The sequence below is a fragment of the Poecilia mexicana genome, unplaced genomic scaffold (genome assembly GCF_051168715.1).
Source record: "Poecilia mexicana isolate PSO_F unplaced genomic scaffold, ASM5116871v1 scaffold_10, whole genome shotgun sequence".
Taxonomy (NCBI): Eukaryota; Metazoa; Chordata; class Actinopteri; order Cyprinodontiformes; family Poeciliidae; genus Poecilia; species Poecilia mexicana.
Window position 1 is genome coordinate 21,283,137 of NW_028263379.1, and position 20,336 is coordinate 21,303,472.

The 20,336-nt window shown below is 39.1% G+C and overlaps 1 protein-coding gene across 2 annotated transcripts in view; it reads left to right on the top strand.

Moving 5' to 3' along the window:
* LOC106920872 (A disintegrin and metalloproteinase with thrombospondin motifs 2-like) overlaps window positions 1–20,336 on the top strand; it is a 124,352-nt gene that overhangs the window by 42,972 nt on the left and 61,044 nt on the right. For both annotated transcript variants that reach the window (XM_014992168.2, XM_088009637.1), the window contains exon 3: window positions 13,186–13,360. In XM_014992168.2, the coding sequence (XP_014847654.2) occupies window positions 13,186–13,360 (175 nt within the window). The remainder of the gene's footprint in view (window positions 1–13,185; window positions 13,361–20,336) is intronic.

Below are 20,336 nucleotides of genomic sequence, written 5' to 3' on the forward strand. Positions count from 1 at the left end.
GTGTTCTATGAGGAAAAATAAAGACGTTATCTAACCTACCATGTTTCCCCGGAAGTAAGACAGTGTCTTACTTTCTTTTTATCCCCAAAAGCCCCACTATGTCTTACTTTCGGGGTATGTCTTATATTGGAAAAAAATTGTCGAATTTTTTGTTTTAACCATAAAATTAACGGCAGTGACAAGTGCAGGGGACGGCGCGGTGACGTATGGAAGGGGGGCGGCGCGGAAGTGGGCAGGAGGCGGCGCGCAGCTAGATGAGGGGTGTTTCCCCGAAAAGTAAGACATATGTCTTACTTTCGGGGTACGGCTTATATTAGCCGACCCCCCTGCTAACACAATAAAATTGTGTTAGCATTTCTATATAATATAACATAACATCAGGAATTCTACATTTATTTCTAAAATTCTGAATGAAAATAAAAGTAAAGACGCAGTTGCTGGTGTTTAACGCATTTCTGTAGAGGGTGGCCACACACATCAAGCAGACAATCGGCTTTTACTTTGCTGTAGCACTGACAGACAGGCCTACTGTGCATAAGTACATACGCACACAGTGGTCCAGATAGAGCTCCACTTGACTGCATACTTTGAATTTTTTGAATTCTACGTTAAGACCTCGGATGCATTTTAATTCCCTTTTTGGAAATGCAAATGCATTTTTGTGGAGGAAAAAATAAAATGTCAGTCTTGTCTTTGACGTGTGTCTGATTGTAAGACTGGAAAATGTACACTTGTGTGAACTTCTAAAAGCCAAGATGACTTCCCTTCTTTTTCGGTTTATTTTTCCACTGTCTTCCCTCCCCATCCCTCCACCACGAGTCTAATTAATCCTTACGATTTCCGTGCTTTGATCGCCCTCCTTAGAAGCAGTGTGATTTGAGCTGCCGACACAGTGAGAGGGAGATCATCTCTCTCACTCGCTACCTTACTCCCACCACCTTCCACTGGTTTTGACAGTTTCCAGTGGAGAGGAGCAGGAATGTGAAAATAAAAGGAGTGAGAGGCAAAGGGAAGGGACAGAAAGTTGAGGAAAAACTGTTTCACACCAGCCTGACACATGTGGCATAACACCTGCTGATGATGTTAAAACAGTCCTACATAAGGTAAGAAAAAAAAAATAGGATAACAGGTTCCTGTCATGGTAATTTGAGCTTAAAACACCCACTGTTTCTATGTGCTAGCAGTTAGCAATTTGTGGTAGCTGAAGTAGATAAATTCCTCTTAGAAGACAAGGTCAGATGTCTAAAGCTTTTTTCCTTGGCTACCACAAGACCACAATCCATGCTTTGTTAAAGTAATTTATTTTGTACTTTATTGTCTGTATACTTGTACCATATTATATTTCCAATTATTTTGATTGTGATCCTTGTTTGCACCTGTGACATTTAACGAATCATGACCAGTTATGGATGTTAATCAAGATAAAGTTATTCTGAGCATCCTCATGGCAGTTTGCTAAAGCTATATGTCGTGGTTTCTATGCAACAAACTACAAGAACATTAAACAACCTACATATATGCATTTATATGTACTCCTAATAACACGTGATCGGTACAAACATTCAGATTTCAGATGGCCAACATGTCCAAAACCAACTTTTACTTGGTACCAAAGCTATAACGGTACAAAATGACAAACTGGTGATGGGAATAGCCGCCATTATCATGTGTAAAATAAACAGAAAACTTCAGACTGGCTGCCTACTTTCTAACATCAACTGGTTAGGCTTCCAACATTTACTTGCACAATGTGACAGGTCACTTTTTTCTTTTTTCTTTTTTGCTGCACTGATCTTCTACCATAAAACATATAAATTATATATCATATAAGTTGACTTGGATGTAAAAGTTTATCCCAGTTTTTTAGATTGAAATAAAAATTAATGGATAGTTTTGCATTTTGATTTGGCCACAAAGAAGAAGACAAATTTATTTATTGTTTCTAGTAGGAGAACTTCAGTGTAACTGGGAAAAGAAACTACCTGTCTGATTCAGTTTTTTTCTATTCAGAAAGCTCCCAACATTTGTACTTTTCCATGTGACGCGTCGTCTCATCATCAAGTCTCTGGTTATATAATTGATCGGTTGCTATGTAATCAATCGTCAAGTTAGACCAATGACCTTAACAGACCGAAGTGTGCGTGCTTTGAGTGTGCAGTAGTGTGTTCATTTTACATGCGCATGCAGACGCCTGTTCTTCCCTCACATGAGGGGTCAGAAAGGTGGGGAACAAGGCAGCAACTCCCTGATAAAGCAGACATTTGATTGGCTCTTGCTGTTGCTCTGAAGCAGCCTGATTGGCTGCCGAGTCCAGCTGTCAGTGTGGCGAGCAGGTAGGGGTGGATCTCTTCACTCTGCTCTGTTGCTAGGTTACAGGTATACCCAATAGATTTGGAGATATGGAGATAGAGTAGAGATAAGGTTGAGGATGGGTGTGGATCAGTGTGTGTGTGTGTGTGTGTGTGTGTGTGTGTGTGCGTGTGTGTGTGTGTGTGTGTGTGTGTGTGTGTGTGTGTGTGTGTGTGTGTGCGCGCGCAGATGTGTCGCAATGTATTTGCACACGTGTGAGGGATTTTTAGCAGGGGGGGAGGGGCAGATAGGTCAGGAGGGTGGAAGCATAATTGACATTTGAGGGCAGAGACAAAGAGCTTCCCAGAAAAATGGCAAAAAGGTGGATTCTGTTCATTGAAAAATGATGTTAAGCTTCTTCCCGTGAACCATGCTGGTCGATCATATTAATATCTAAAACTGATTACATTTACAAAAACTTAAAAGTGCTAAAGCCCTCGTGTTTTACTGTTTGAGATCGCTTCACAGAACAAACACCATGTGGGTTTCCTCTGACTTCCTCTGAGTTTACAGGTACAGTTGTGTCATTATTACCGGACGGCCGATCCCAGGCCTGTGGTAGATTTGTAATTCATTAAAGTGCTGTTGTATTAATTACAGACTGCTCCAGACTGCGCTGCTCTGAGAACAGCTGTTCCGCGGGACTTGGATTGCAATCATAGAGTGGTCAGTCGCCACTAATCGTGGTCATTTATCAATCTGGAAGACCACACACTCATATGTGAGCACTCTAAAATACACACACGCACACACACGCACACACACCCCCACACACACACACACACACACACACACACACACACACACACACACACACACACTCGCAGACTCTGATCGATGACACGGCTGGGCTGGTAAAAAGGATTGATGGGTGCTTTGTTTGTGTGTGGGTGAGGGCGTGTGTGCGTGTGAGAAAGAGAGGGTGCTTGCATTGGAGCAGGTAGGACCTCTAGGGCATCTCTTCAAAGAAGACATTTTGGAGTCTGCATTGAAACAATGCTGAGAATCGGTGTGGGCAATAAAAGATGAAAATGCTTTCCTGAACTAAAACATATTAACAATCTCTAGACTTGACCAGGCTCCTCCATGTTGGTCAGGCCAAGAACATCTGGCTCTTTGGGAAAGCTGATCACCAAGAAAATTTATAAACATAATTATAATTCTCTCATGTTTCTGTTTCTCTCTCTCTCAGTTGAATCACTGCTTATTTATTTTGCTTAGTGCCTTGTAAAAGCATCCACTTTCCCCTTAAACATTTCAACGTTCTCTCATGTTACAACTATAAACTTCAGTGATTTGATTGGGATTTTTTATGACCGATCAGCACGCAAGTAATGGAGTGGGCATTCTGAAGTCACCTATATGCTATAAATAGAGCCCACCTGTGTGTAATTGACCATTTTATTAATACAAATTGAATCGTTTCCATTGTAACCCCAACGTCGTATCACATTTGATCCCTTCCCATGAGATCGTATTTGCTTTTTGCCCACTTTCACTCCTCTGTTTTGCGTTTGTTTTTGTTTTTGCTGATTCATAATCTCTGTTTGGAAATAAAACAGAGGGAGGGAGCTTCTGTCCTTCTTAATAACAATGGGAATTTGGAGACAGAGCCAGAGAGAGAAAAGGCGAGAACGGGATACTGAGGCGACCCAAACTGACTGTCTGGCGTTCTGTCTGCCAGACTGTTATCAACTATGTTTCTGTCTGTCAGCGCTCTCACTGGGAGCTGAAATTTCCACAGATCGAGTTGTCACACTAACCAGGTTTGGCTTACGACAGCTATTCTTAGACTTGGATCGTGCTCTTTTTTTTTTTGTTTGTTTTTTTTTTCCCCAATTCCTGGATTCGTCTTCAGAGTTATTTATTTACAGCCACTCCACCTGTTGCAGTATGAAATAAATAATGTAAAAGATGGTGTAAGATGGAAAGGAATACTAACTGAAGTGCAAAAAAACATTTGGAAAACAAGAACAAGGAAAACAAGAACAAGAAAAGCTAAGAAGAATGCAGAACATATCGCAAAAATATACGAAGACAGTTTTAAGTAGATTTTGAAGGGTAGAAATTGTTTGCGACTTCAGCTTTTATAAGAGTTCAAAGTTGAAAACCTTAAACTCACAGCAAGCTTTTATTCTAATTAACATATACTAGACAATTTTCAGTTACTTTTACTGTTTTAAATAATTAGATCATGCTTACAGTGTTATTTTATCTTAAATTATGCTTATTTGTGCAGTGCTTTCGACTGCACCTGCATGGTTGGATGCACCACAGCATATAGGCGTAGCTATTTAACATATATTTTAATAGCAGTTTCTTGTATATCCGCAACCAAACAGAAAGTTGTTTGATGCAACCGTCCTTGTTAGGTTCAAATTTCCCAGGAAATATTTATGCACCTCATGAATCAACTCATTCGAATGCATGCATTCACACCATGGAAGAGGAGGAACAGCTTTCTGCAGAAAGATCTGTTTAAAACTGAAGTTACGGTAGAACTTCAAGTGGGTGCGCCGTTTCCTTCACGTGCCGCACATTTAATGTCGAGTTCTTTTGTTTTTATTTATCGAGGGGAAGCTCATTTCTGTTAGACTGAAGGTTAAAATCTCAGGTCATTTAGTATTTATGTCAGTGTTTGTGAGAGACACAGAACGGAGAGTGTGTTTATTTGTTGAAGTACCGTGATCAGAAATGTAGGTCATATGAGGAGCAGTCACAAAATCAGAAAAATACAGAGTGGCCAGGATGGGGATGTCGCGCGTGTGTATTTATATGAGAATGATGTATGGTGCTTAGAGTTATTTTTTGTTCCCAGTTGTTTTCTTGAGAGACGATTTATGGAGACCACTCTGCGTAATGAGCTGAGCGTGGTGACGGCGATGAGCGCGCATCACTAAGTCCTCTTTGGCTTAAATCGCCCTGAAATCTGGCTTACACCACTCACAGATGTAAAACCTGTGGATAGCTTTCATATCTTACAGAGAACAGAGGAAAAATATATATTTTTTAAGTCTAGTCACTGTCTCACATAAATGATATCAAATCAGTGATTCTTGAGAATAGGGACAAAACAGGTCCTATGGATAAAGCACCAAATTTGAATAAAATATAAACACAATATATTTTTTTCAAATATCTGACTAAACTAACCTGGGTCATGTGAGCACAACAATGTATATTTTTCTTGTGTTTGCTGAATATTTTTTTATTTTAAACATTGTAGTCGGTGGATGAAGCCTGTAAAAGCCCTTGTCCAGGAGCAGAACTCAACACACTATAATAGTTTAAAACAATTAAAGAAATACTAAAATTATATATTATGACAATTAAGTATAAGTAGTCATATAAATAATTATAAAAGTATCAATAAATTGAATTAAAAATTATTTTTAGATATTTTCCAACTCCGTTGAAATTTGTCCCTAGTTTTTGTCAACACCGTCAGAAATGAAAAGAATGTAAAAAAAAAAATCAGGCATTATTGGGGGGCACCAGAACTTCTGAGGACCCCATGACCTCTTCCTTTCTCTTCCTTTGCTAGGAGGGCTAGTTAGCTCTGGTTAGCTTAAGTTATTCTTTAGTTTTTTCTTCTGCTTTATTCCTAAGTTGTTTGTCACAACCATGATGTGTCAACTCCATAACTGACAATTTACAAAACTTTGATGAAATTTTGTGAAATAAAAGCTTAATTTTGGTATAATGTAAAGATTTCATGGACCTGACGAGCTACAATATGACCTCCTTCAGAATAACATCATATAAATTGAGGTAGTTTGGCATTTTGTCAACTCCATCAGAGTTTTTGTGACTCTTTCAGTGAAATTGTTGACAAATCTCACTTAAATGTGCAATTAATTCATTTTAATGTATTAATCATTTTATATTTATTTTTGTCAGATGGTGATGACAAAGTTCTGGGTCAGGTCGATTAAAAATGTAATGATTTTTAAAAAATTTGCAACTGGGAGCCTGTACCTTAGCATCTTTACATGCCCTAAACATTATTTGTCATATTTGCATACATAAGGTTGAGAAATAATAATAAAAAAATATGGGAAAATTAAAACCCATTTTGTCCCTATTCTCAAGAATCACTGAAATATCTTTTTTGGTGGAGGAGAGTAAAAAGCTGCTTTTCATTCTAAAGGTTGAAATTTTCTATTTTTGTCTGAAATTATTGTCAATTTAGCAAAACCAAAAATACCAGTGTTGAAACCACCCATTGACCGCAATATGAACCCAAGAACCAAACCTTGGTTGAACACAAAGAAAGGTGAAAGCCTGGATTTAACTAAATCCTTGAATGGTCTGGTGTTTTTGGAGTCTCACATTGTCTTGACTGGTTCCAAGTTTAATTCAATTTTAATTGCAGTGAGCCACAAAGATAGATTACTGGTAGAAAAAGAATCTGAATTTTAAACAAGATGCAGTCTGACAGTGTTACAGCATGTGAAGGCAACTGGAAAAAAAAGCTCAAGGTGTTTCCTGATTGGTTGACAAAAACAAGAAAAGAGCTATGGTGTCCATAGAGAGACAAAAAGCATAACAGTAGTCTAACTGCAGTCAGCCCTATTTTTAAGTTGCTAAATGGATAGTTTGGATATCCTGAAGTTGAATTGTTTGAAGGAGTTGTGAGCAGTAAGGATGGTCAAAGCTGGACAGAGAGCAAAGCGTATTTCAGCTTTTTTAAAACAACTCCAATTATCAAGATCTTCACAGCAGCTCATGCAAAACAATTTCATAAACCTTTACATCATTTGCACTTTGCATAAAGCTATTTTCTATTAAGTCTATTGCGCAAAAAAAACAAAAAAAAAACTCTCCATGCCATTTTTAGTGCAATATATAATGTAGGCATAGGCAATATAAGGACAGGTCATCACAAAGGCAAAAACATGTGTATCATTTCCGTAGTGAAACATAATGTAGACAAACTTTCGATTATATGATTAAGGTTAGATTTCTGTATTCTCATGTTTTCTAATTTACACAGAGTAGCAGAGAGTATACATCCTCGAAAGACTTTAGAAACTATACTTATAGAGCAAAAATTTCATGCTAATTTATATGTGTAATCTGAACACAAAACTTGTCCTATTGCGGCTAATTTCTGTTTGCACGAAACAGCAATTTGCTGCCGATGCGATTAAGTAAAACGTGTCTTCTTAATCTCGCTCGTTGAAGTGTGCCTAATTTTCTTAATCAGTCTCACTATTGTACGAGGCTGATTCTATTATGACTCAAATGCTGAATGAATGGCGGGTTACACAGTAGGAGTGAGTCACTATCAAAGCTATATTTGTGCACGGAAGTGTGTTTGTGTGACTGCGCTTGCCCTGCCTGCCTGCGGATGCACGTATACAACTGTGTGTGTTTGCCAGCAGTTAGCAGGGTTATGAATCAGATCAAACGTGCACAGCGACACGCAGGGACAACGGATCAAACGTGCACATGCATGCTGCCTGAGCTGGACTGAACAGAAGGGCTCTGACTGGGCGTGACTTTGATCCTGACCACAACATCCGTTCCTCCGCTCCAGTGCTGTTTTTCTGCTACTCATCTGCCTCGTGTGCCCCTCTCTCTGGTCATTTGCCCTGGTCTCAAGTTACTTCTCACAAAGCTTCACATAGGGCTGAGTGTGGTTTTGAGAAAAACAGTATCCAACAGTGGGTAAGTGGACACTCGGTGTTTAGCATCCTTGCTGAAGCACGGTCAGTAGCTTTTGGAAGAGAGTTAGAGCTAAATATGATATAAAAATAAAATTACATAAAAAAAAAAACATGCACATACTTTTTTTTTGTTTGATCGATACTCGCATATGCGTGCACGAATGTTGAACCACTATCCAACTCTCTCTTTTTTTTTTTTTTGCCTGTTTTCAAAGTCTGAACAACTTGGGGAACTTAAACGTTGCTTGCGCCTTTTCTGTCACTCTGTTGCCACTTATAGTTCCTAGCAGGAACCAAAAATGGTGCAAATGATTTTAGGTGCAGTTTGGGCATCTTCTATCACAACTTCATCAGGCAAAGCTACACTGCTCAGATGATTTCTGTCACCTTAATGAGGAGTAATGTAATGTTTTAATAATGCGAGATCTTGTTACACCTCTAATAAATAAAGTCCAGTTTCACCACACGCATTCACCTCAATTAATAATTGAAAAGGGTTCAGTTGTATATAATGTGATATCATTGAAATGGAGCTATTGTGTGAAGGCCTCAGAGGTTTGTTAGAGAACATTAGTGAGCAAAGTGTCATGAATATGCCCTCTGTCCAGTGTGACTGAAACTGAGATATTTCGCAAATAAACCTTTAGGAATAAAATCAATTTCTAGACTTGCAGTGCTGGCACACACATACCACAAGACTTAAACCTGCTATAGCATCAAAAGGTGGTTCTACGAAGAGCTTTAAACATAGCTATTCCACGATTTTCAAAGTCGCGTTTGTGAAAGATTTTCTAAACCGTTTATTCTTTTTTTTCTACTTAAAGATCCTTTTATTACTTTGTGTTTCTCTGTCATATAAAATCCCCCCCCAAACAAAAATACTTTAAAGTCTGTTGTTTCAACAACACAGAATGTGGAATAATTAAAGGAGTACATTTGATTACTTTTGCAGAACCATGACACCCCCAAACAAAAAGCCAAAGCTGACCTTCAGCAGAGTTTTGAATTCATACCGACTTCACCTTTCTACACTGAAGATCTGAAGTTCAGGAAAATAGATTTTTTTTTTTTTCCACCATTGTGAGAAGAATTTAAAATGTTATCTTGAAATGTACAAAGAAGAAGAAGAAGAAGAAGAAAAAAAAGGGTACTAATGTAAAAAATATGACATCTGGGGAATCTCTTCCTCACTGTAGTTTCGATCAGTTACTGAAACCTTCTCATAGCCAGGAATTAAATTTCAGTCTGGGAGAAACATATTCATAGACTAGCCTGACAAAATGCTTTTAGATGAAGATATAGTGTAGAGACTGATTGTGTTAGATTTTAGTGGCTCATGAGGGAAATGAAGCTAATAAGCTAAATCTTAACATGTCAAACTTAATAAAACATCTTCCGACTCATTGCCCAGAGGAGCACAATGAATTCAGAGTAATAAGAGAGTAGCAGTCAGAAGCATCTGAAGCTGTAGCTCTCCTTAAAGAAGAGAGTGATTAAACTAAAAATCTGACAATTACACAGAAGGAATCAGAAAAAAAAAACTCATATGAGAAGAACCACTTGGAGTAAACCATCATTATTGAATGACTATTTGTGAATATTGCATTATTTGTTAGGAATGTGGATGTAAATTTTACAGAGGTAAAATGCAGAGGAAAAGCACAAACACGTCAATTAGATCAAGGCTATTTTAATTTTTGTGAGATTGTTCAAATTTAAGTAGTGCATTTGCTAAAAGATCAATTTTGATAACAAAAAAAAAGTACAGTGGTTAGTTTATAAATGAAGGGATTTAGCATCAGTTAATAGTGATTAAAGCAGCAACACACACATAAACCTGTTTTAATGAGATCTGGTAGGATAGAAAAAACATACAGTAGCGTAGCATTGCGAGGTGAAAGTAAAGTGATGCATGGTTTTGAAAGTGCGACATGCAGGGTCAACGTGTCGTGGAGCCACGTTCGGCTGCAGTTCAAACTCGACGGCCTCGTTTACATGGAGCCGATTTCCAGTGGAACTGTAACATTTTTGTTCACGCGTCTCCAGTGATGAAGCCTCTGACTTTTTGACGCCGTTTCTCAAAGTAAAACCTGGAGTCGTGCTCTTTATATTCTATTCTAATGGTGTCGTCGGTGTTCTGAGGAACACTTTAAAGCTTGCTTTAAAACCGAATCTTGTTATAAGCTTTAACACAACATTCTCCTTGACCTGTCTGCCATGTTTCTAGACCTTCATGACGCTGCTTATATGCTCCGAGGCTTCTACAGAACTGTATTTATATCGAGACTGAATTACGCACAGAACTCAAATTTTGTTCTGTTTCCCATCTTTCTTATTTTCATTTCGAGGTATCAGAGGAAAGATAACATGAATGCGAGCCACATTTCTCAGATTTTCATTTGCAAATGAGCTGACGTGATTCTCTTTATATCAATTCCATCCATGACCCTGCTTGTGTTGGCCTGTGGTAGCTGCTAGTGTTCTGCCAATGAGTCTGATTTCCTCTCACTTTTCCTGGACACAGTGTTTGCACAAGCATCTCCATAATCCTCTTGTCTAGGACTTGGCTGCTGCTGTTTTAGACGAGATGAAGACAATTCTTCCCACTGTGTAAATGTGAGCACAGCCTTTGATGCTTTATTCACGTCACATTTTTTTTTTTTTTTTTTAAAGAACGTGTCCATTTTTTCCTCCCTCACGCTCCCAGTCCCTCTCTGCGTAACCCTCCCACCCTGACTATGCCTGTTCGGATCGATCCAGCCATGTCTCCTGGTCCCACATGTCATCTTTTTTCTTTGACGGACTCTCCTCTGCCTTCTGCTTGGTATTCTGGGGTTGGAATGCATGCACCATCTCAGATCCATCAGATCCGATAGTAATGCCGCACCATGACTCTATGAAATAGCAAGATGTGTGCAGAGGGAAGACGGGGATGGTGAAACAAGAGTGTGTCTTTGTGTAGTGGGTGAGGTTACTGGAGTATAGGTCAGTGGTTTGTCAAAGGAAAGAGAAAGGTAGGTTGGTAGATATTTTATTTGTTTTATGGCAACACTTAAGTGCTTTATTAATGGTGTTAATTGTGTTATATTGAACACATAATGTACTATAATGAACACAAAACCTAAAATAATAAGAATAGACTAATCACTAAAAGAGCAACGGTTCATGGCTAACTAAAATGATTGATAACAAACGTAAATTCTACATACAGTCCCTCTCTGAGGGAATTATGATACAAAAAGATGAAGCGCAACGTCTACCCTAGGAAAATAACTTTGTGAGTGATGTTTGTGTGTGCGACGTGCGTGAAGGGTTTACAAATCAAGACTATCTGCTTCAGCATCTTTTTCATTACTTTCAAAAACTTTACAAGCATGGAAATGGTCAACCACAAACTCGTCAACAAGGAAGCAGACGCAACCATCAACGAAGCGGATGCTGTGATTATTTCACCTGGAGTGAATTTATCTCAACTGCAGGGATTGATATTTAAGCTGCGTGATTGACGACGCTCACAGAGCTTCCTGATCAGAACAAGTGTTGAAGCAACTCCAAAATCAACACCCACCAACTCAGGGTTGGTAAAATTGAAAAAAAAAAACAAAACAAAATCAACGCTACAGGTTTTGCAACTGCGTCGAGGAATGTAGTGTCTGTAGCATCTGTGAGCCACGTGGCACTCCTGTTAAAGGAATTTTAGTTAAAACTGAATTAAAAAATATACTTTATTAATATAAATACAAAACAAATGCACTATATAAAATTTCCTTCAGGGTCATTGTGCACGGCTTAGCCTGCAGATGGAGAGAATTTCTTTCAGCAGATTATATTACAGAAGATCTCTTGACTCTTTTGCTCTAATAATTATGATCCTTTGAACCGACAGAAATGTGACAGTTCAGACTTATTCATTTTAGAGGTATGATTGATTAATCATCAGCAATGTTAGTGAAACTGATTTTAAAATCATTATTTAATCACAGTTAAGTTATGATTTAACAAGAGAGATCTATTATGGTTATGACTTAATATTACTTGCGAAGTATTATTTTTTAACAACTCAATTCAGAGAGGGAAAAAAATTGCTTTGTTGTTACCCTTGAAGCCAAGCATATTATTTTTTCCATTCAATATCTCATATTTCTGAGGTGGTTGTTTGAAATGCAAGCTACGTATTCCATTTCTGGTTGATGTAAAATTGTGCTCCTGTTGCATGCCACTCCGCAGCTCTGAATTTCATCTACTTTATAACAATAACATTTTCTAGAAGTGAGTTTATACGGGCCACATTCAGTGCAGCAGCATAAGCACACACAGCTTCACAGTGCACATTCCTCTGCAGTGCATCCTGCATATTCCTCACACTGCTCATTTTGTTCTCTTTAACTCGCTCATCATTCCTTTCTTACATGTCAAAGCAGAATCAGACAAGCAAGTGCTGATCATATTGATGTTTTCTCATTTTTCATTTATTAGTCGCTCTCTCTCTTTTTTTTTTTTTTGCTCTCTTCCTTTCAAAAGCCTCTCAATCCTCAGTGTGATCTCCCCCATGGCTTTCCTCTACAGCAGTGCGTTGCCTTGGTAATTACCAGTTGTCTTAAACAGACAGATGGAATAAGAGAGAGTGACGGGCAATTTTCCCAGAGTCTGCTTTCCCCATATTTGTGCACGTTACTCCTTTTTTTTTTTTTTTTGCGCCTGTGTTATATGTATGCACGCTTCCTTTCTCCTTCTCGCCTCTTCCTTCTTTACGTCGCTCCTCCTTTCACTAACTTCTTGTGAGTTTGTGCGCAACTGACGTGTGTGTGAAAAGCAAAAAAAAAAAAACAAAAAAAAAGGAGAGGAATTACCTGACAAGATGTGTTAGCTGAAGATGGGAGTGCAATAGTCTCATCTCCTTCTCGTGTGCTGGTCGTTTTAGATGCCAGGTGTCACTCTGGACCACCACAGGGGACCCAGAAAGCATCGCCTCCCTTTCTTCTTTTCTCTTTCTTTCCAGCACGGCCCAAACATAGCAACAGGATTAACCAAAGGGCTATTTCTGTCTGTAAAGGATTAGATAGGTGAACGATGTAAGAAGAGAGCCAAGCATATAGCTGCTGACATCTTTTTATCACGTTTCAGAGGTCACTTTATCTTTATGTTATCCATTTTCTTCTTTCAGGCTGGCATGATCAGGACAGAGAAAGAGGAGTTTTTTATTGAACCAGTGGAAAGGGGTGATGGAGTAATAGAAAAAGAGGAGGACGGAGGAGGAGGGAGGACACACATCATCTATCGCTCGTCAGCTGTTAAGAAAGTGCCCATCAGCAGCCCAGCGGCGGACTACCACTCCAGAGGTTAGTCTGTGGTTCCCATGGTGCTATCCTCCACTTTTATACATCCTTGACTAAAAGCTCTTCATGCACACTTCAGCACCATTCTCATATTTCTGCGTCTCCTTGAACTTACACCATGCGGACAAAGCAGAGTCCCACAGTGTTGGTGCAAAAACTGCCAAATTACAGCTAAAAAAAAAAGAAAAAAAAAAGCTTTTCTCATCAGCATTTTCACTTCTAAATATTTTATTTGCTTAGCTATTTTTTATTTTAAAAGTCTACGGTGCCGCTTGAGCTGTAAACAGCGATTCAATTAAAAAGCCAGCTCTGCTCGTAAAAGTCTGACACAAACAACACGGGCCATCGTTTTCCATATGTTTTGTAATACAAAATGTTTAAGCCACGTGGACAAAGCAGAGAATGAGTCCCACACACCTGAGTAACACATATGGTCATACTTACTTTTTTTTATTTTGCTTGCCCCATGTTCTGTCTGGCCATTTGGGGCATTTCATGCCAAGCGAAAACTGAGTTTGGTTGACTATCCTGCTGTGAATTGCGTCATGTAAATTTACACACTCATCTCATAGTGTGCTGTAACTGTCCTGGAAGGCGATTTTTTTTCAATTTCAGAAAAACAAAAAATAAAAAAAAACATGCTTCCATAGTCTTTATTGCATAAAATAGAGGAAAATTGGAAACATTACCAGCTTTGTTGCTAGTAAATAATTAGTCGGGTCAATAACAATTTTCAAATCTTATTAGTTCTTTAATTTCTGACAATGACGCACTCGACTCGGTCTGAATAACATATGGCACCCTCCCTATCTCTCTCATACCTTGTTTTTATCGAACTACGATATGCAAAGACAGTGTGTCATATGCTGCTATCAAAATTAAACTTGTACTCAAATGTACCCTGCTGCTGGTGCTTTCACTTCCCAACAAGAAAGGTGTGACATGTGGAGCAACACATGGTCTACTGATAATGGCAACTTCAGTAGCTAAAATAAATTTACCACTTATAGGTATTATATATTTTTTTTACTGAAATGGAAAAAAACCCCTGAAACATCTTGAAGGGACTTTAGTTTATTCATTCAAGGATCTGACACAGCATGCCAGCTGTAGGATTAGAGAGAAGGCAAATATGCAAAGTGGTTAGAAAAACCAAGTTGGAAATATAATCATGAAAGCAAAGTTACAATTTAGTTTAAAAAGTGGCTTTATGTTTGTTCAACATCCAGCAAATATGCAATAATTGCATAATTGCAATCAACTTTTCCTTCCTCTCGTCTTTAACTTTAACATCTTAATGTTGATGAAGAAAATTACATTTGAAATATAATTTCTACTTTTTTTGGTAATTTTAAGTGTGTTCAAGTATGTGCGAAACTATATATGTATCGTGTGTGTGTGTCTATATATATATATATATATATATATATATATATATATATATATATAAATATATATATATATAAAAAGCATGAAAGGAGGAATAGAAAAAAGACAAAAAATACAGCAATCCAAAGTTCAAAACAGTCTAGACTAGGTAAAAGTGGAAGTGTTACACTTTTTTTTCTAGCATATAAGTTCATAACACAATTGCAACATGAATAGTAATTGCAACGTTTCCTGCTAAATATGGCGTTTTGTCCAGGGAGGTGGAGTAAGTCTGCAGATCAGCACCTAACAGACCGACACCCTTCTTAGGAGAATAAAAGCTCCCAGTGTTAAACCATCTGTCTGTAACTCTGAACTAGTTGTCACAAAAAGCAGGAAGTGAAATCTTTACATCGTTCAAGAAGACATTGTAATTTCTGAACAGTTTCTGGGCAGCACTCACACAAACGTTTTCCAGATTTTCTTTTCCAAAAATATTTGGACACTTGTGTAGGAGGACTTCGACTAATATCAAAGGGAGACCATACAGGTGTGAGTCGAAGCTCATCATAATGAGTGCATTGCAACAGATGAGATCTGTGTCTTCCTATTCTGAGCGGTTGACTCGAGAATGTCTAATAATATACCGAGAGAGTGAGAGAGTTTCCATAGGAACACCCAGCGAGGACAGACTGCATTTGAGTAACATAAATCTGCTCCCAATGTTACTAATGCCTGGCAATGCATCCTCTTACAGCCACGTCTCTGCAGCCTGACCACATATACACGCTGGGGAGAACAGGGAAAAGTTTATTGAGAACACAGGCATGTAAAGGATGTAACCAAAAAGCTTACACAACTCCCCTGACTGTGAATTTACACTTTAGAGCACACACACACGCACATGCACACACCCTGCGTGTGTGCAGACAAAGGAAACACACACTGTCTCTCAGAGCGTCTCACTGCTCCTTGTTGCCTTTGAATCTGTCTTTCTAATGAAGAGTGGGGTGCGGATCAATAGCGTAGGATAGAACAGGCCGCTGTGTGTGTGTATGTGTGTGTGTGTTGGTGTGTGTGCGCGCGTCTGCGTGCGTGCACGTTACAGCGTGGGCATCAGTTCTGTGGTCGTCTGGCTCTGAGAGCTGGGATTTTCAAGGCTAAGCAGACAGACAGACTGACAGACAGACAGACAAGCAGGCAGGCATGTGCTGCTCCCAGTGGTGTTTCATGTGGATGTCTCCCCACTTCTCGCCACGTTTTTTTTTTTTTTTTTTTTTTTTTTGCTTTTTGTCTTTGCTATTTTAGAAACATTATGCAAACACAAAGTTTACCTTCCAGCTGTTGCATCATGTTGTTGTAACATCAGACATAGAGGAAAGCACCTTGCAGAGTTTATGCAGAGCCTGACTTCTAATTAACACCAAAACTAAATTTGTTTTATACTTTTTTTTTTGCCTTTTATTTCTCAGGTAATCACTCCTGCAGATCGATCAGGCACATTAACATTATTAATTAAGATTGATCAATCATTTCTGTTAATTCCCCGTGTTAGGCGTGCTTTATCCACACCCTGACTTATTTGCTCGGCAAAGTCAGAAGGAAGGAAGTTATATTTAGCGAGGTAATACAGGATCTGAAAACGAACAGAAGGAATTAGGAGCAAGATTGATTGCTTTCTTGCACCGTAAGCCAGGGAGGTGTGAATCAATGCTCTAAATGGAGAAAGCGACCCTCGTTATTAATGTGGTACATTCATCAATTAATCGCTGTAGCGATAGAAAATGAAAGATTGACTTTTTTTTTGTTCCGTAGCGGACGGAGCTCCATCGTTCAATCTGTCTCTTCTCTTCTGTAAAAATTGTATTTTATGCTATTTCATCTGCAGCTTTGATCGTTGTCCCCGTTTTTTTTTATTTCAAAATGTACTTTCCTCTTTCCGTTTTGTCTGTGGCATTTCTGTTTTCGATACTTTTCTTGGCCCACGCTGATTTTCGTCCTGTTCTTTTTCATCCCATAACCATAACAGAGAGAGCAGAGTTAGTGTTTTTGTCTGATAGGACTTTGGTTTCTTGTTTCTGTGTGTTTCCAACTCGAGGGTATTGAGACTTTAAATGCCTAAATTTCTCAGCCACAGGGCAACTTTCTGTACTTTTTATAGTTTGTGTGGGGAAAAAAAAAGAGCAGAATCTGGTTCATGTGGGGATATCAAGTTGTATTTAAGATGTATGGCATCAATCAGCTTAATTGTTTAAATTTTGTTTGGCTGTAGTGACCTTTATTTGACAGCAAATGACAGAAGAGTTGACTATGAGAGAGGCTAAGAGATGCAGAAAAGGTCAAAGGGTCGTGACGGCCGCATAGAGGTCCGGCGCCTCCATACATGGGTCGTGCGTCTTACACCTGCACCAAATTAGTTCAGTTTTGAGCAGCCAAACGCAACAGAGTTCAGCACAAATTTCCTGTCCTTTGCAGAAAATCTGAATGTTTTTATGTCAACAAATCCTTGTTGCCTTTATGCTTTTATGATAAGCCTAATATATGTCTCATATTCATACAGTTGTACTTACGAAAGCAGGCATTCTTACTTCTTTGTAGTATTTTAATCAGACTTTACCTTTTTATTTAGTACAAAGACAAGTGAAGGAAATGCTGCAAACAAATCTACCGAACAGAACCCTGGTAATAATTTATTATTATATTATAAAACTGCATCCAGATGCTGCTTTGCTTACAGGTGTCAGTTTTACATATGCGTTTTGGCGACACACTCTGGTAGCTCACGCGTCGTCGTGCGTCTTTTGGTTATTTTTGTTTCGAATGTTTCAATGTGTGTGTGAGAGGGTAGCTGCTACAAAACAGGCCAAACCAAACTTGTTATGTATTCCAGATTTCCCAGTGCAAAAGACTGAACTATACTTTGTGGAAGTGATGCTTTATTAGTTTTCACTGAATTAGAAACCAATAATCTTTTGATTTTTAATCTATTTAACAGTTGCCACAGTGATTGATAATTTAATAGTAGGTAGTTGACATAAATGAATGTATAGATTTTTTTTTTTCCTTTTAAAGTGATCCGTTAAGTCTGAAACACCATAAATAATAATATTAATTGTTTATGAGCATCAGGGTTTTGCTGCGGATGACTACTCCTGCAGGCAATAATTATCCATCCATCCTTCCATTTTCTTTACACCCTTGTCCCTCAGTGGAATCGGGAGGGTGGCTGGTGCCTTTCTCCAGCTAACGTTCTGGGCGAGAGGCGGGGTCACTCTGGACAGGTCGCCAGTCTGTCGCAGGGCAACACAGAGACACACAGGACAAACAACCATGCTCACACACACTCACACCTAGGGGCAATTTGGAGAGGCCAGTTAACCTGACAGTCATGTTTTTGGACTGTGGGAGGAAACCGGAGTGGCAATAATGATATATTTTTTAGTACTTTAGCCAAATTTAGCTGGGCTGACATTAGCTATAAGAAAACTGAACATTCAAGAATGTTTTAGGGCTACTTTATGTAACTTTGTGGCAAGAAAAGGGAGTGAAACACCAATAACAAGCTCAACCTTACTGGACTACACGAGATTAAAACGCTCACTGGCGTGAGGTTGTACCAGTCCAAACTCCTGTTAGGTTTAACTGGACCAGCTGTATCCATCCTTGTATTTCTGAATCAAAGTGCGTCAAGTCGTATTCTAGTAGGCCAAAAAGAAAAAAAAAAAAGAAAAAGAAAACAACTCCTACATATGTACACAAGAGAGACACTTCACACACATAGACACTCCATGTGTGTGTGTGTGCGAACGGCCCAGGTGCGCCTCTGGGAGGAAATTACAGTGCTAGGAGGGGAAGCATTTCAGCAGCCAGCTGCTTCCGCTCTCCGCTCTCTGTGGCCATTGGCTCTGTCCCTGGAGACCACCGCTGCCGTATTACCACACTCTACGCGCCCCTGTATGTGTCACTGCAGCGCTTTGCATTCCTGCTTGTACTTTGTGTGTGTTTCCCTGTGCATCTGAGGGTTTTATTCCATGCCTGTTTTACTCACAGCTGACTGACAGCATTTGTGTATCTGCCGGTGTGTGTCTACGAGTGCGCCTGTGCTGTACGTCCCTCAGCGTGTGCTCTCCCTTTTGCTTGTCAGTCTCCTCACCTGCTAGTAAACTCCCAGCAGGCCCTCCATTGAGCCGTCAGTCAGCACGCCGCAGCGCTGCCTTTAAACTGAACAAGTCTCTGGGGATAATAGCAGGGTGCGGCCGACCTCTGCTCCAGTCTGCAGCCAGCGGTGCTGCACTGAGCCTCATGAAGCTTGTGTGTGTGTGTGTGTGGATGTCTGGGGTTTAGTCTCTCTGTTTGAAAAAATAAAAATAAAAAATAGCAGAGGATGAGTTGTGGAAGCGAAGCCATGGAATATGACTGAAGAGGTAATGTGTTATTACAGTCCCAGTGATTGAGAGAGTGTCACTATAATCATGGTGATCATAGCACTGACAAGATTAGCACCTTTGTGGTGCCTCTGATGTGATGTTCATATTTTTAGAAGCTGATCTTGTTGTTGAAATATCACCAGGCCTACATACCATGGCTGAGCGCATTTTCTCAGACCTGTTTTTTTTTTTTTTTTGTATATTTTTTTCTGCCTGGTGCCCAGCGTTTAGTACACTTTGGTTTATAAATTACCTCTTTATTTACAAATGAAAGAAAGAAAATAGACGATCTTTACTGGGATAAAGCAGCAGTTTAAAGAGCTTCAAAACATAACAAACTAAATCTATCAGTCTGGGATGGACGGACGGACGCTAATGTTCTAGTTTTTTTTATTGATCTCATGTATTATTCAAATGTTCTAAAAAAAACAGAATATAAGAATTTGAATGTTATGTATTGGAATATTTCACTTTATTTTTAATGAATTTATGATATACGCGTTTTAGTTTCTGAAACGACTGAACTTTTTCATCACATCCAAACCTTGTTGTGTTCACCCAACTTTATTTTTCTAAAGATCAAGTGCTTTTGTCTTACCGAGGATGGCTTTTCACGAGATCTCAAAGATCGTAAAGCAAAGTTTCAGAGTGTGGTTGAGGTTGAGATTTTACTCCTACAATAAAATCAAATCTGCACCGTTAATAAATGTTAACGTAAATCAAAACATGTTCTCAAGAGGATTATAGCCTCAGGTGCTGAGCGACTGCAGTCTTGAGCTCCGTGAAGTTGGCCCACGTTCTGTCTCGGCATCCGTTATGCAACTATCCAGCCTAGGGGACAGAAGCTCGAGGAAGATGAGATGGTGTGTGACTCCCTTCCTCCCACTACTGTCACTCCACAGCAAACACACTTGAAGCATGCACACCCACCCACACATATGTTGTGTTAAATCTGGCACTGCTAAGGGAACCACAGGAGCTGTAGCCGCTGCTAAATATTCCTTAAAGTTAGCAGCAGCACTTTCAGAGAATTACTGTGTTTTCTAACGTTTAAGTTTGACACAGTAGTAATATATTCTGTTTTGGGTCATTATTTTGAGCTTCGGCGTGAGTTTTGATGTCTAATTTTATTACAGCAATAGTATGGGAAAAGTTTAACTTTGGTCCTTTGCTGTTTAGTAAAT